This window comes from Plectropomus leopardus, chromosome 19 (genome assembly GCF_026936395.1).
Source record: "Plectropomus leopardus strain MGB_pleo_1.0 chromosome 19, ASM2693639v1, whole genome shotgun sequence".
NCBI classification, from domain to species: domain Eukaryota; kingdom Metazoa; phylum Chordata; class Actinopteri; order Perciformes; family Serranidae; genus Plectropomus; species Plectropomus leopardus.
In genome coordinates, this window is record NC_142194.1 from 18,504,921 (window position 1) to 18,520,107 (window position 15,187).

General features: G+C 38.1%; 2 protein-coding genes across 2 annotated transcripts; one reads left to right on the forward strand and one right to left on the reverse strand.

Moving 5' to 3' along the window:
* The first annotated feature begins 73 nt into the window (after positions 1–73).
* Positions 74–7,829, forward strand: ube2ib (ubiquitin-conjugating enzyme E2Ib). The gene is made up of 7 exons (XM_042507934.2): positions 74–230; positions 2,228–2,306; positions 2,442–2,525; positions 3,073–3,145; positions 4,968–5,077; positions 5,593–5,672; positions 7,041–7,829. The coding sequence occupies exons 2-7, from the start codon at positions 2,241–2,243 to the stop codon at positions 7,102–7,104; spliced, it is 477 nt and encodes a 158-aa protein (XP_042363868.1). The 5' UTR covers positions 74–230; positions 2,228–2,240; the 3' UTR covers positions 7,105–7,829.
* Positions 7,827–13,483, reverse strand: LOC121958801 (interleukin-21 receptor). Its single transcript, XM_042507933.2, has 8 exons — positions 13,304–13,483; positions 12,148–12,268; positions 11,869–12,062; positions 11,601–11,758; positions 10,362–10,566; positions 9,434–9,545; positions 9,238–9,316; positions 7,827–8,742 (listed from the first exon to the last, which is right to left on the reverse strand). Exons 1-8 carry the CDS (start codon positions 13,416–13,418, stop codon positions 8,269–8,271), a joined length of 1,458 nt encoding a protein of 485 aa, XP_042363867.2. The 5' UTR covers positions 13,419–13,483; the 3' UTR covers positions 7,827–8,268.
* Between the last annotated feature and the right edge of the window lie 1,704 nt (positions 13,484–15,187).

Here is a 15,187-nt window from a genome sequence, read left to right on the forward strand (position 1 = left end):
ATAACACTCAAAAACACATACCGTTGAAACATAGACGAGCAGTCTGATCTTCCTATGGTGTATATAAGCAAAGACGGAAGTACGTGACGGGTGACAATTTCGCTTTGCCGTTTGGTCTCGAGTCGGAGCGGGTGGTTTTTCAGGAGGGAAACTTTGCAGGGTTTAACGGGATTTGAACACGATTAATTCATTTCGCCTAATCACCAGAGCCAGTGCAGCCATACTGAAAGGTAGGAGCACACCTTGATTAAGGCACATGTTAATTTTGTCGTGTATTGTGATATTTTACCCGCTTCAGTTTGCGCCATTTTCGCTAGTTTGGTAATGCACAAATGTGCGCCTTTCAGCTCTGGCGTTCTTTGTCCCTATTCTTTAATGGACTATCATATTGTGTATTCTCGTACAATATAACACATCCGTGTTTGTTAGTCCCAAGTAGGTGTTATTAAGCGTTAGAGGAGAAGCAGTTATCACTTTTCTGTCATCCAAAATAGTGTTCAAATCAAGTGCAATTGCGCATTTTTGTGCTGCATCAGGCCGTGTCAGACGCTAACAGCGCCAGCGCCTGATAGGATATAGCATTATTCTGGCGCACATGAGTTAGCTTATGATGCTAACCGGTTAGCTTGCTAATCAAATAGCTTTTATGGTCAGTTTGTTGACGTTTATGTTGACAGCAAGTTTGCTGTAAAACTTAACGAACATCAAATAAATTAAACGTAGGTGGTTTCATTTCCCGGGGGCCTTTTGTTCAACACAAGGCGCAACCGAAAGAGAGTAGGAGAATCGGTTTTTGTAGACATTATCACCCCCGGCTAACTTTGCTAGCCCCTTAGCGTGCCAGACATGTCGGCTTAAACCATTCTTTAAAACACATAACTGGAAGGTTGATGAAAAGTGGTTAAGGCTTCCAGATTACATAGCGTATAACTAGAAAGTTGGTTAAGGCTGTGTGGGCAGTTTGAAGTCGTTGCTTGTGTCGTTTTGTTGCTTTGCCTCTCTTTTTTTAAATTAACGTTACCTCCAAAGCATCGTTGCTATAGAGATAATTAGACATTCCAGTGTTGGGGCTTAATTAGAGCTCCTAATTAGATTTAAAGCGGACTGACGACGCCCTGTGTGAAAAGATAAATCAGTAAAAGTGAAGATGATAACACAATGTTTCATGATGCGCCATGCATAGATTAAGTAGCCGTAATTGTGTCCAGGTGATATAACAGAGTAAATTCGCCAAACAAAAATGTGTGCAGGATATCCTGATAACTGTGCCTGATTATTGGAGCTCACTGCAGGGATAATATTAGGTTTTCTGATACTTTGATTTGTATATTAAATCATTTTAGGTATGAGCTTACCTGTGACTTTTGGCAAAACTGTTAGTATTTACTCTACTAGAATCACAGAATCGTGTAGAAAGAGCCAAACCCCATATCTGGGGCTGCTCGATTATGACAAAAATCATAATTACAATTATTCCTGGTCAATATTTTGATCAGGCTAATTTAACATGATTACTAATTAACTTTGGTAACATTATGGATTTGTTGAACTTAAAAGAAAACCCTTTTTTTTAACTGTAAACACTCAACTTAAAAAACTAAAAAATATAAATGTAAAAACTTAGATTAATGAATAAATATAAATATGGCACAATTGGAAAAGGGGAGACTGCACATTTTGCCAAAGAGCCATGGAATCCCATTACTCTGAGCCGCATGTATGGGAATGAATAACTAATATATTTGAATAGATTTCTGGCTTATTCTCACTAAGAGGGTCTGAAAAATTGCTGAACCTAGCAAATAGTTGCCAAGTTGGCAAGAGTATTAATGCAAAATGGTAAGTGGCACAATATTGTTTTTTCTTGATTATCTTGTTTTCATAATCATTAGAAGCCAAAATTGTAATTGGAAAGAAAAGTTGATTACTTGCTGAGCCCTGTCCTACCCTTGTGTATGAAAAAGCTTTACACAACCCAGATTGTTTTGCTGTAGGTCAAAATATGTTTAATTTACACTGAAATAAAGCAGAGAAGAGAATCAAATTCTTAAATCCCTTTGGCTTTTATGCTTGATTAAAAAAAAAAACAATGTGATGACAACAAGGTCAGTTCAAGTTTTCAAGGCAGTGACCCCCACACGTCTAGAGCTTGTGAATCCTTCCTGCCAAGTCAAACCTGGTTAGGAATATTTTCATATAATTGACTTGATATTTTGTGTCGTTCCAGGAGTCCACAAATCATGTCAGGCATTGCATTGAGCCGGCTTGCCCAGGAGCGCAAGGCATGGCGGAAGGACCATCCTTTTGTAAGTATTGTCTTAAGAGATGAAACTTTTTTAGTGTCATTATTAGGTTCTACTTAAGCCATCAGTAGATGGTATCAAGTCCTATGGTAAACACTGATTTATTAAATGTTTGCACTCTCCTCTTCCATTTTTCAGGGATTTGTGGCTGTACCAACAAAAAATCCAGATGGAACCATGAATCTCATGAATTGGGAATGTGCTATTCCGGGAAAGAAAGGGGTGAGGTGTTTCATAGTCTGCGTACAGAATATATATATATTTTTTTATATAGAAACCATTGATAAATAAAACATGATCTTTGTAAGGCCTGACTTTTCTGTAGCAGGTGTATGGTTTTACAGGGTGTCTGCAGGTCCTTAAAAATCTTTAAATGTCTTAAAATCATTTTTTATAAATATTAGGTCTCAAAAGAAAATAAGAAAAATATGATTTGTCCAAAAATCAGTCTTAAATTTGGTTAAAAAAATATCTTGGAAGGGACTTAAAAACAATAAATTTAGTGACTGATACCTGGAGACACCCTGTTTTAACAAATTTATTGTATAATGCAACTCAAGTGTTTTGCATGTACTGTTGTATTAGCATGAATGCTAACATGTTCAGCCAAATATTCAGGGACATCTGAATCTGTGAAAAGTTGATTATTCTTAGTAACAGTTTGAACATCAATGTCCCTAAAGACTGTTTTACAATTAACTTGGTAATAAATTATTTTTGGTGGAACCTTGTACGAATGTATGAATCTAATAGTTGTCTGTCTCCTCAGACTCCGTGGGAAGGAGGCCTGTTCAAACTGCGCATGTTGTTCAAGGATGACTATCCTTCTTCACCACCAAAATGTGAGTTACAGACTACAACCTGTGTTCAGTTTAAGCACAACTATTATGTGATTACTACACATTGTTACTATGCTGTAGCAGGTGCTTGTAGAAATCTGTGTGAGTTAGACTGCACAGAAAAACACGCCATCTATCATTTAAACAGGGGTGCATACCACAGTACATGTCATTATTTGGGGGCATTTTGCAGGCATAGTTTCTCTTCTGACACTGGCATGAGTAACAGTCTGGCTTGTCAACGGAAAACTGACAGTCACATTAAGTAAATGAAAATGTTTGACATGGCCCAGATGAGGTCAGGAGTCTTTCAGCCCTCTCAACACTGAGAAGCAACAAGCCTCAATATTGTCCCTGCTGATGTATCAACTCTGAAAACTCTGCCGTGGACAAATAAGACGACATATCACCTCATTGGTACTTAGCCAAACTGATTAATCTCTTTCAGCATGTTGAAGTATGCTTGTTATGAAGAAGAGCATACTGTATAGCTAAAGGCTATGTAACCACAGTCTGCTATAGGGCTGCGATAATAATCTGAAGGTATCTCTGTAGGTAAGATAGTAACCCATGTTAAAGCTTTCTCTCTAAAGCTGATGAGTGTTCGACCGGGTTATGATGCTGCAGCCAGCCAGCAGGGGGGGATCAAGACTCTGGGGGAGCTGTCATGTCATCCATTTTTATATACTGTCTACGGTGTCCATTAGGACATGTTTACATGGTTTAATGTAAAAAAAAAATAAAAAAAAAACACAACAAAATTATTGTTATTAACCTTAAACTGTCTGTGCTGGGACACCTGTTTTCACCATATGTCTTAGATGCTCCATTTCAGCGCCTGAATCTCATCCAGCTGACGTAATTCTAAATTTGGTACAGCGCTATTCTAAACACACCTGAACATATTCAGGGATCTTATTCAAAATCTGGGAGAAATTAACAACATTAGCAACCAATATTACACGTTTCCCTGAAGTTAGCATGTAGCTGCATGTAGCGGACTTGCAGCTGGGGAATGACTGCGTTATACCAGCATTTTCCCTGTTAAAAATCCCCAATAAAAGCTTTTAAATACAACTGAACTTTGTCAAGCAGAATTACGACCTGAAATTGGGGATAAACTAACAACATGGGCCACCACAATTAGCATTGAGCTACATGTAGCATTGTAGGTATTGCAAACACTTGCAGTAGCGTGTCTGGAGCAGATGACCACATGAAGCGATATATTGCAAACTGATGTTATCTGAGTGTTCAGAACAGTCTGAAGCCTGGGGTTTTTTGCTCAGAGATAACATCTACATGCATTTACCTCATGATTTGAAACTTTGGCCATGTTTAAAGTAGACACCCGACATTGTAACGTGATATATATGACAGAAAATAAGGGAAGCATAATAGGTTCCCTTTAATGACTTCCAAACCAAACACAGAAATACGGATGTTAAGTGGTGGCTTGCCGGTGATCATTTGAATGCTGGAGCGCTGATAAAGCTTACAGCTGGTGCTTAACTGCTTGCAACAATTCAACTGCACAAAACATTTTACCTTCTGTGTAAACCAAATCTTTACATTACCTCTGTGGGTCATTCACAGTGTGAGGGCACTGATGTATAATGTTTCTAATATCCAGCTACAGGGGTGGTGTTGTTTGAATGTCACATTAAAATAACATTAGAACAACAGAAGCTGCGTCCTTTAGTGGGACATTCCATCGGTGCATACTGAGGAAAAGCCGAGTGACATTTGAGGAATTTGTTTATCTTGTCTGACATTTGTAATGGATCCGAAACATAAGTGCAGTTAACATTTTCTCATGTTTCAGGTAAATTTGAGCCTCCACTCTTTCACCCAAATGTGTATCCATCAGGCACAGTATGCCTATCTATTCTAGAGGAGGACAAGGACTGGAGACCAGCCATCACAATAAAGCAGGTTTGCATTGCAAAGCACACCTCATTCACATTATAGGGCTTTTCCAAAAAGTCTTTTTTTGTAGATTCTTTGGTTTCATACCATACCTCTAAAACTGTATTTGCATCTCAAATTAATTTGCATGAAAAACAGCAAAGCATTAAAAGGACAATCTAGCAGCTATGATAATGTTGACAGTGTTGGATATATTGGCATAGTCAGTCAAAACTTGAAAAGATTGAATTTGGTAAATTAAATGGAAGTTTTCTGATATTCAATTTAAAATATCTAAAATCTTTATTTATTTTTTTGGTCTGCAAATTAGTCCAGTTTACTGACTGTCCTAGAAAATAAGGGCCACAAGTTTTTGAATCATTTAGTGAGATTTAACCCAAATAAAAATGTAGAGTTCCTGTAACTGGCCCAGAACTTAATGTGACTTACAAGTCATAGAAGCAGCCTCATCAAGAAATGAAAAATGAATCGAGTGCTGATTATAAAAATGATTTTGTCCCATTGGTGCATTTATCCTACAGATCTTATTAGGTATCCAGGAACTCCTAAACGAACCAAATATCCAGGATCCAGCCCAAGCAGAGGCTTACACAATCTACTGGTGAGTGATGTGAGATTTATTTTTTTAAAGGTGATGCTGAAATGTGAAAATACTAGATGATTTACAAAGTGACCTACATGTCTGAAAAAGGTTAAGGAAATTAGATGTAAAGCATTAATACACAAATATATACAGTGCAAAAAAATGTTTCGACATTGAACCTGGTAAGTTTTTCTTGCACTTTATAGACATCCTAAGGAACAGTAACACTACAAAAGGAATGAAGGGCTTCTTTATTGTTCTCTTAAATTATGCAACAGTATTGTCATCTTTGTACCTCAAAATAAACTGTGCTCGTGACAAACAAATGCTTATAAGTCAGAGAACAAAGACTTTTCAAGTTTCGAAAACACTGTAAAACCTGAAGGTGAAAATGAGCTGATGTAGTTCGCTATCCAGCAGCACTGTCAAATACGTTCACACAATAACAGTCATCACTCATCAATGCACTCTGCCAGAGAGCATCTTCGCTGACGTGAAGCAACATCTGTCAAAGGTGACACTAAAAACATGCAATCATTTATCACCCTGATAAAGCTGATGTCCACATGTTTCTGAATGGATTTTGCTTATTAGCTTGTTGTCATGCTTCAGCTTTATTGCACTGCCACTACAGTAAATCTCTGTGGTCCACACTTTGTATTAATAACTTACATTTTCCGAAACTTAAAGATCTCATTATGATCTTGCAAGAAGGTTGATTATCATTTAACCCATTGCGTTGTTGACTAGTCCTGTTGGTAAAGCAGCAAATGTTGGTTTGCTGCTTTTTAAATGCTCTGAAAGTCGTATACAGCTCCTTTTAAGATACAGTCCTGAAAAGTGTGTGTGTGTGTGTGTGTGTGTGTGTGTGTGTGTGTGTGTGTGTGTGTGTGTGTGTGTGTGTGTGTGTGTGTGTGTGTGTGTGTGTGTGTGTGTGTGTGTGTGTGTGTGTGTGTGTGTGTGTGTGTGTGTGTGTGTCCATTTTTTTTTTTTTAAATCCACACTTTACAATAAAGTGGTTGACTGTGAGGCAGTGGGTTCTCCAACCTGGTGTTAGTTTGCTTCACATCAAAGACACCTACAGAGCTGCTGAGTCCTGAAGACCATATTGTTTTTAATTTGTTTGAACAAGATTAAAATGACATGGGGGTGCCGTTAAAAACGAAACAAAAAAAAAACATGTCAAGCATGACTGTCCAGTTCAGTTTTACAACCCAAAAAATAAATCTGACAGAAGAGAGATCTGGAGGATTCTTGCATTTTCTGCTTTTGCAGTATTGGTCAAAATATGATGTGTTTCAGTGTTTTTGAAATGCCTCTTGTGTCTGATTTGAGGACATGATCAGAGCGCCACGGTAACTGCTATTTTTTTTAACCCCTTTCCAGCCAAAACAGAGTAGAATATGAAAAAAGAGTTCGAGCACAAGCCAAAAAATTCTCCCCCTCGTAAGGGCGAAGATTTGCTCCGCTGCGGCAGAAGGAATGGGTTTAACAAGAATCACCTCCCCGCTCAGTCTCTCAATGAATGTGCTCCTCTCACATCAGGACTTGCTTAAAGACTTCTATTTAAACTCCACACATTCTGTGCCATCCGTTCTCCTCTGACCTGTCATTTTTCGTTCTTAACTGCCAGTTGGCGCATAATGCTGGGAGGGGATGGGTGCTTCAGCACCCTGGTCATTTCTTTTTAAACATTAATTGTCTTATGTGGTGCAAGGGACACAGCTCGGTACCAGTTTCTTCGACTCCATGCAAGCTGGCTGTCATCAATGTTCAAGGAAGAAAATGTCTTTTTGTTTTATATTGCTCTTTCACAGGGTCTATTCCTTTATGTTTCCCCCTTTATTTTCCATAAATTTAATGTAAAATTAGCTTATTTCATTGTCAGTATTTCAACTGCTGTATAATGAATGGCACTTTTATACTGTTGTATCTCACTAGTGTCTCTAGATGGCTCTGTCTAATTCTCTTTCCCAGGTTTTCTATTCAGCATGCTGTAATATATGATAGAATCTGCTGCCTTGGCTGTCTTTTTGTTATTCAGAGTGTTTGCTATGGAATAAATAAAAATGGCCATGATGACTGAGGCAGGTAGGCTTACTTCTGTATCAGACTTTAAGGTTATATGGTGCTTTGTTCATGTATGTGTTGGCGTAAATAAAACTTTCTACAAAAGTTCAGCACTTTATTTATTAAATGAGGAAAAATAAAAAGCAAATTTAACCTAGCTTCTAAAGTTTCAGGGACAAAGCAAAACTATTCAGTCATTTAAAAAAAAAAATGTCAATGAATGTCTCTTCAGTCTGACAAACATTTTTGCAATTCCTTTAAACTATTTACTCATTTGATGCCAGCAAAAAAGGTTATGCGTTCAATATTTAATATCATCTGTGTGATGCCTAATGCTATGACTCATTCCAAAAACGTGCACACTAAATAATGTCAGAAATGCCAAATATTTTTGCTGCGAAAACTCAAGAATTTACTGTAGATATTTCTAGCTTGAAGCAGTTAGGGTGTTTTTGAAGCATCACATTTTCCTGTGTAAATATGTGCAGCTGAACTTTTTAGGCCAAACATTTAAAGTTCATCACACTGTTTCACTGTCCAGTTGTTACTTGCAAACATCAGCCCATGCCTCAGTGATGGTCTCCGCTCTGATGGTCCCTGTTGTGCAGCATTTCGTTGAGGGGCTCTCGTGATGCTCTGCTGCGACCGCACTGCTCTGCTGGAAGGCGCTCAGGGTGCAGTACTCATTGCAGTACCAGGGAGGGTCCCTTTCCAGCCAGCACCCTGAGTCTCCTTCAGCAGAGCTGCCGGGCTGCGAGCTGAGGGTCAGACTGCAGAGCGAGCTCTCTGAGGATGACAGTGGAGCCATGGTGCTCACAGCGTAGGGGATGCCCAGGAGAGAAATATCACAGCACTGGTTGCTTATATTGCTGTATGTGCTGCCCTCTATGAACTGGTGGTGAAATTGGGGTGGACACTCTTCTTCCTCGACCACTGCACACTTGGTGAGCGTGTCAATTTGGACCGTTTCCTCTGCCTTCAGCATGTCTGCCGTGTTTTCTTGTGTAACCACCCAGCTCTGTAATCACAGTCATGTTTAGGGACATTCTTTATCAGATTTAGAGATGCTTTATTGATCCAAGAGGGGACATTGTGGTTTGTTTAAGGCGCTCTGATGCCAAGCATATAGAGTTAAGTACCAGCACAAGCATGTGAAAATAGAAATAGAAATACAGTAATAATAAAAAAACAATTGGCATTAGTATGAAATCTAAAACATTTTTAAAAATCATAAATTTAAATTTGTTTTCGAATTAACTTTACATGCTATTTTTATAAAAATAGCATGTAAAGTTAATTCGAAAACATTTATGATGCTACAATGTACAGCAGATATATGCCAGAGGAAGAAGAACAAGAATATACAATTTGTGATGTTAAATGTTAAATATAAACTATATTCAAGAGTTGAAAGAATATTGCACTTTTGAATAGTTGCACAGATTATTGCTGTAGTTGTATTAATGTACCAATTATTGCAGTTGCAGTAAGAGATGTGATGAACTAAACTTACCTTGAAATCTCCGTGGCAGTCGGTGTACAGGGTGTGGAAATAGGGGGCTGGAGTTGGGATGAAGGCACTTTGTTTCCACCTATACGTGTGAAGAATACGAAGATAGTTTTTTGTGTGTATTCGGTGTAGGATGTGGCATTTGCTTTGCTACGGGTTGGTATTTACTTAGGAGTCAAAAGCTGAAGGTGGACCTTACTTTTTAATTGTAGTGTAGCACAAAAATCCAAGGAGGGACATCACCACACCTATGGGGATGAACGCCTTACCCAGTCCAGAAAGAAAAGTGTTTGATGGGGTGTCTGTGTGGACTAAAATAAAACAGAAATATGTCAGGAAAGATCGATCAAAGTAATTAAGGATGTCCTAATCAATTTGTTTTTTTTTTGTTGGTTTTTTTTTTGTGCCCCAGTCTCAATCCAAGTCACCTGACATTGAGCATCTGCTGATACCAAATCCTGATTGGTATCTGCATCTGTCTGCATCCAAACAGTTCCTTAAGGTTTTCTTATTTTATTTTTGCAAAAGTAACAAAGTAAACAAACAAAGTATTTTTGCATGGCTCTTGCAATTAAATATACTGCGCCGTTTTTTCAATAAAATAAAGTAAGCAAACTAAAATTGTCTTCAGAAATTGCTCTAAAATCCACTTCAGTGTAGTATTGTAATAAAAACATTAGAAATGAGTAACATAATCACAATTCCACTTGGAAGTAATGTTATAACTGAGCTTGAACATTCTCAGCCACAACAAATGAAAATTTGTCACAACTTTGCTTAATACAATATGATAGTAAAACTAGCTAACTAAAAACAAACAACAAAATATTTCAATCAGCAGTTTAAGTTGAACATGAAAAAAATCAGTTTCTACATGTTGGAGTAGGTTAGAATAAAACCTGAATATCTGCCACAAAATGTGCTCTATGTTTAGGAAACCTGTGTGATGGTGGACATAAACAAAGGATCAGGTGGGCCTCAAAATAACTGATCCCCATCTATTAAAAGTTACATTGATAGGATGGATACCAATCCTTTGATCTGGACATATATTTACAGAAGTTTTGTTTAGGCTGAAGATCCCCTTCATCAAGTTTAGATCAGCAGACCATTTGAAAGAGACTCACCATTCACAGCCGGTGTCAAGTAAATCTCATTCATAGCTGACTCCGTTTCCCAGTAAACCTCAGAAGACCAGTTGCTCCACTGTCCCTCGTAATGACTCCCTTTAGGACTGGACCGTACTCTTGCAGCGTACATGGTGTCTGACACAAACACGCGATCATCCACAGTGTAATTCACGCTGTAGGTGGTCATCGTATGTGATAACGCCTGAAATAAATAAGTAGTTTAGTATGGAGTAAAACTTTGTAAAGGAGAAGGATGTCCTGTAAGGGGGCTCATTTGTGATCAATCAACAAATCAATTTATTAGTTCAAAGATAAAATGGCAGGACAATTATGCAAGAAAAGTGCAGATAGATGAGTAGAGCAGTAGATAGAAAAACAAATAGCGAAAAAGGACTAAAATAAATAGTTTAATTATTATTATTTTATTTATTTAATTAATAATTTGAAATAAACTATGCTTTCTTTCATTCGGCTCTGCCGCACTCAGCGCTTGTGTGTTTTACATGACCCCTAAAAGTCCAAAAATCAACTAGAGCCAGTCCTTCATCCAGAGTGCCTGTTATTTAAGCAGTCCTGTATCAAAATGTAGCTTTAAGAGCTGTTGTTCAGTGAGAGCTCTTAATTAAAAGCTTTTTTCTTCAAAATATGTGCAGTTGAGAAGAGCTATTGGTCAAATTCAGTCCTAGTTTCTCATTACCCAAAGACAGTCGGCACACTGATCCGACAGCCACCTACAGTCGCTATACTACTTACTTGTTTCTGGCAGCTCAAAGACGGTGTTGTCACAATAGTACCCTGAGAAATGGTGAGAAACCATTAATCTGTAATTTATTAAATTGTCATTTTTTTTTGTTTTATCCTTTGGTTACAGTGGCTTCCACCTCCTGCACACCTATCAGATGAACCTACGTGAACAACACCCTTCAGATTCCCAAATGATGTTCATTTAAATTGTTCATGAGCTAAATATTATCTATCACTACTCACATTTTTTCATTCAGTTTTTTAAAATACTGTTTCCGCATTTTTCCCCATACAATTTATATATGTTTGGGTTAGTTTGGTCAAGTTCGCATCTGTGCAACATGGGTGGCAGTTGGTTGCAATGTTACAACCTCACTGCTAGATGTCACCTAATCCCATACACTAGACCTTTAATTAGTTATTGATTTGTCAGTAGATTTTAACTGGCATAAACAGGTCCCAAACAGACTGAAACTAATAATTGAATCTTACGCTGTGATTGTCTCCTCTTTTGTAGTAATGGAGCTGATACATGAGGTTATCGTGCAGACCGATGACAGCACTATATTCTTCATAGGTACTTTTCCAGGTGAAGTGGCGTTGGCTTGAGTTGTGGCTGACTGTGAGGAAGCGCGGTGCGTTTGGTTTAACTGGGGAGGGGACAATTTCAACACAGAGGCAGGCTTTTAGGAATTCATATACATAGATGAATGTGTTGTGTCTGGTTATGAGAACAGACCAAAATCAGCATGCTCCTTACTCTTCTTCACAGGTTGATATTCTTTATCCAGCTGCTCACAGGGCTCATTTTGTTTGTGACAAAGTGAGATTTCAAAAGCATCTTGATCATCAAAGATGTCTGGATAGGGCTCATCTGGCATCGGATGGTATATTTGAACGGAGCAGAAGAAGTAATCCTCATTGGTCTTTGTCAGCATACACTTGAACTTCGTTCTGCACAAAACAGTAAAGAAACACAATGTCATCATCATATAAGATCACCCATTATTGATAAATGGCAGTCAACAAAAAGCCTTACTCTTCCAATATTTCTGTGATCGTGAGCCAGTAGGTGCTGTTGTTCTCTGATGGTGTGATTCTCAGGGAGCAGTTGATGGTGGACAGGTAGTCGTTCACACAGTCAAGTTTGTGGTCTACACCTAAAATATATACATGCAATGTTTTACTGGGAGTCAAAGTAGAGATTTTATATATGGAGCTTACGACTGGATAAATGAGTGTGAAGGTTTGCAAACGGATGTTTTCATATAGTTTTGCTGTAGTTATACGTGGACCCTAATTAATCAATAAAACATTAACATTTCCATGGAGGCATGTGAGATAAACGTTTTCTTCACAAATTCAAGGCAACGTAGCATGACTATTGATCATTTTTTGGGTAAAGTATTCCTTTAAAATTACAGACTTAAAGGATTGTACTCTATCTTTAACTTTAAATTTGCTCTAAGGTGGAACCTCTTTATGGAAATATGAACAGAAGAATTAATTACAGCAGTTGTTAACATTTTTTAAGCACGGGGCAAAAGCAGATGTCCACCAACAGCAAGATCGGCAGTTTGATCCCCGGTTCCTCCAGACCGCTTCTTAGAGTATCTTTTGGCAGTTAACCGAACTCCAAATTGCACTTGCTTGTATGAGTGTGTGTGGTTGTTTAAACTGAGTAGCAGGTGGGACCTTGTATGATAGCCCAGCCACTAGTGTATGAATGTGTGTGAAAGGGTGAATATGACAAGTAGTATGAAAGTGCTTTGAGTTGTCTGAAGACTAGAAAGGTGCTGTTCAGATGCATCTCCACTGACCAATGTGCATACAGGCATGTGAGTATTGTTTTAGGATAGACTTGAAAATTGTGACTTTGTCTTTTGCTTATTGTAAAATGACCAAAAAAAAGCAACATTTATTGATGACTCACTAGCATCTTTAAATGAGTTTATATTGGTTTGTTTAAGAATTAAAAACTTCAGGTCCTCATCAGTCAGTTAAACAGACAAAATGGTCTCTAAGTCATTTATTCTAACATTCAGAGTGCATCCTGTATTATTTCTAGTTTTTAAAGCACCATCATTTTGCATCAGTCCCAAGCATCATACTAATGAAAGTACAATCCTAACATTCTGATCATCATGATTTTCTTTAACATAAAAAACCCAAAACAGCGCAGGCAGAGACCTCACCTGTGATAGGATCTCCCAACAGGCAGTTAGTAGATACAAGCATAAACACCAACGGCAGCATCAGCTTCAGCCTCGGTGGTGAGCGCCAATCCATCTCACCAGATGGTCTAGACATCCCCTCGGTCCCTGAGAGGTCTCGATTAAGTCATGCTGCCCCTAAGCTCTTGTCAAAATGATTTTTAATGAAGACCGTGAGAGGGAGGTCTCAGTGAGGTTTTTTTTTCACACTGATAGCTATCGTTCACATGCCTCTGATGGGAGGGGATGTGCTTTTTTAAGAGACCTGTTGTGAAAGGAAAGCGTGTGACAAAGTTACAGCTAACCAAACACACATCTTGAGTCTCACGTCAAAGTTGTACAGTGGTGGAAGATCTCAGATTCTTCACAAATACCACACTGTGAAAATACTACACTAGAAGTAACATCTCTACATTCAAAACCTTACCTAAGTAAAAGTCTTTGAGGTATAACAGAAAAATGTGGTTAAAATACTTGATATAAAATTTAGTGATCTTTCTTTTTATCATTAAGGTTGCTTTTGATCAACTAAAACATTGCCCTACCACCAAACACCCCCCTGCCATCCAAAATAACCATGCAAATGTAATCATTATAATAGATACACTTTAAAAAATGCCAATTTCATTACACCTGCTTTTATTATTATAGTATTCCACACTTCTGCATGTTATTTGTCCAACTGGTATCACCAGACCACAACAGAAGCCATTACTTAACTTTAAAATGCCATTATGCACTGTAAGTGCAGCAGTCGAAAGTAGTATTTTGCTCAAAGGTGTCAGTAATTGTACGGCGTGCAAACACGTGTTTGGTAAACACAGGCCTTTTTGTGAGTGCTAATCAGTCAACCATCACTAAGTTACCTGCGGTTAATTAGCCACACAGTCACACAGCAACCAATAATGGTGCTCACCATTGTTATGTTATGTTACATTTATACGTTAAAATTGTCAGATAATCCACATGATGTCAGTCATTTACCTCATCATCTCATTTGTCCATGTGTGTGGGACAAAACATATTGGTGATTCTCTTTAAGTGGTGTAACCTGAAATAGGAATATGTGAATTATTGTGCAATTTAGAAGAGTGTTGTGCAATGTATAGAGATCAGCCTAATGTTGATGGTGTGTAGTGATGATTCTGTGAGATACCAGCTGGGAGTGTCTTCCTCTATGGTTCATGGTATTACCGACTCAGAGTTTATAACATACACACTAGTAGACTGTGTTACTGTTTGTTGGGTCAATCATATTTAATAATTTGCAGTAGCTCAAGAAGAAGTCAGCAAGCTTGACCCTGTATGCTAATTCGAGCTTTTTCAGCCTGATTCGGACAAAACATTTGTGAATGTATTTAATAAGACTGTTGATTTGTGGCCTAAGGGTGCAAGGTGGTTAGCATATTATCGCCACTTGTTGCACATGTTGCATTTATTGCGCCTGTATGTAAAGATTAAAAGTCAAGGCTGCTATATTATATATAACTTGTTTCAAAGAGTATTTCAACAGGAAACATGTAGACAGATTGTTACCATGCAGACAGTCATGTCAATGTAATAACAGAGGTTTCAGTTTAGTTTGGGTTTTTGCTTTCCGAAATATCTGCACACTTCTGATCACTTTACTTCACCACAGAGCATTAAGGAGGCCTATTTTTATTTGCAGAAACCTGAACAACTTTCTGACCCCCTCATGCGAAGCAGTGTTAACTTGAGTTGAAATGTGCTTCAGATCAGCAATGAAACTCTTGTAAGATGGGACATTTTTCACGTCTTTATATTGTGCAAGAGCAGTAACCCTGATATAATTGGCTCCATCTGCCACTAGTTGCAGTTTCCTGCCAAATCTGATATGAGTGCCTT